The following is a 2,158-nucleotide window of genomic DNA, read 5'->3' as shown; positions in this document are numbered from 1 at the left end:
GCAGATTTTAATGGAGACTTCTGGCCGGAGATAACAGCACCATCTGCTGTGAGCTGTTAGTCACTCCCACACAAGGTCTGGAGGAATGATTCACACACACACACACACACACACACACACACACACACGCACACACACACACACACACACACACAACACGCACGCACACACACACACAAAACATCTGTCATTTGGAGACGCTGCTGCACTATATATTGCTATGTTTCTCCTTTATTATTATTCTTTGCTATTTAATTAATTCACTTATTACTGTTGTTAATATTTATTATGCACTGGCCCAAGTAGCACTACAGCTTCATTGGATACCTGTTATGCAATGACAATCAAGATTATAGTCTATTGTATTTTACATTCCATCTGGTCTATAAGCATTTTCAGGAAATCAAAAAAAAAACAGAGTCATGTTGAGCAAAGTTACACATTTTTTTATTGCAATGAAAATAGGAGAACAAAATACTGTAGTGTAGAGAGTTGTGCAAGTCAAAGGGAATTAACAGGTATCACAAGAGGTATGGGTTGCATAGTAGCGCAGAGAAAATCATTAAGACAGTGGTTTAAGACGAATAGAAAAACATAAATTGATTACTTTAATTTGCACCATAGCACCTGGTACATGTGACATTTCTATAAAAAGCACAAGAGACAATTTGAAAGAGATAAATGTAGCAATAATAAAACAATCTATCGTCTTGATATGGTTTTCTTATTAAAAACACTTAAACCTGCAGTGTGTAGAATGTTGGGTTTTATTTCCTAGCAGATTTTGTAGAAAGTAATTATAATATCCATAAGTACATTTAATTTAGTGCATAATAGCTGAAAGACATTTTTTGAATAATTTTTTTTCCCCTTAGAAAGGGTCTCATATATGTCCATATTTCTGCATATTTTGGACCAAGGCCTAGTGCCGCCATCTTGAAAGTGTCATAGTTGGAATGTCATCAGGTGCATTGTTTAACATTTAGAATTGTTCTTGTCCTTGAAGGCCACTGTAGCTTCTGTTATTATTCGAAAGGGTTGGGGTTACCCAGGGAGCGTTGCATTCTAGAACTTTGTAGAACTTTCTTGATGATGTCATATTACACACTGCACCTTTAAATGTGCAGTGTGTAATATGACATCATCAAGTATTAAAATTATAATAATTGAGCACCTCCCGTTCTTATGGTTACTGTACAGAATAAAAGATTTAGTTGGTTGAAAATTCCCGATCTACCAGTTTGGTGTTTCTGCCTTCAGTCGACTTTCTTCTGGAAGCTGATGAGCTGCGATCCGCACTGCAGAGCCCAATACAGCAGGGAGAGGGAGACAAAGGCCTGGACAAGACACACACACACACAGAGAGAGAGAGAGAGAGAGAGAGAGAGAGAGAGAGAGAGAGAGAGAGAGAGAGAGAGAGAGAGAGAGAGAGAGAGAGAGAGAGAGAGAGAGACACACAGAGTGAGAGAGAGAGAGAGAGAGACACACACACACAGAGTGAGTGAGAGAGAGAGAGAGAGAGAGAAAGAGAGAGACACACACACACACACACACACACACACACACACACACACACACACACACACACACACACACAGAGAGAGAGGGGTTAGGATCAGAGGCCTTGTTATGTCTTTTTTTATTTCCTTTCTAAATGGCTGCCGGGACGCCTCAAAGTAACTCATAATTTGAAAGACAAACTGCTTGAGCTGAAGTGATGATACAGATGATAGAGAGATATTTAAGCTCTGGAAAGGCTGAAGGTCGGACATCTGCCAAGGAGATTATAGTCTGTGGAAGAAGTGTTAATGAGCTGACAGACGGCTTGGAGAAATTCACATCGCAAATGGAAGATGATTTTTCAACTATGAAATAAAATAAAATAATATGCAGTACAATTTTTTCAAAGCACAAGCTGACTGTGCAATTTATTTATTTTTTTTCCGGAAACACACAAACATTTTAGTTGTATGATAATATATTCAGACATAAGGAGCTTGAACCAGTTGAATTTTTTACATTATGAAAATTGTTGATTAATTTTGTGTGAACAATCAACTAATTGTGTCAGATGAAAGTTGATCTTTTTTAAACTATTTCATAATAAATTATATTGAATGTTTTTCCTAAATAATAAATTAATAAATTAAATGACTGG

General features: G+C 37.2%; 1 protein-coding gene across 1 annotated transcript in view; it reads right to left on the bottom strand.

Annotated features, from left to right (window-relative positions):
* Positions 1-1,182: 1,182 nt before the first annotated feature.
* Positions 1,183-2,158, bottom strand: part of agmo (alkylglycerol monooxygenase) — a 79,875-nt gene continuing 78,899 nt past the window's right edge. The window contains exon 13 of the mRNA XM_080040124.1: positions 1,183-1,337. Coding sequence (XP_079896250.1) covers positions 1,257-1,337 — 81 coding nt within the window. The 3' untranslated portion in view covers positions 1,183-1,256. The remainder of the gene's footprint in view (positions 1,338-2,158) is intronic.

The sequence above is a fragment of the Ammodytes marinus genome (assembly GCF_949987685.1).
Source record: "Ammodytes marinus genome assembly, chromosome: 13".
In the NCBI taxonomy this organism is placed as follows: domain Eukaryota; kingdom Metazoa; phylum Chordata; class Actinopteri; order Uranoscopiformes; family Ammodytidae; genus Ammodytes; species Ammodytes marinus.
The sequence above is the reverse complement of the archived record's forward strand: the minus strand, read 5'-3'. Positions and strand labels throughout refer to the sequence as shown.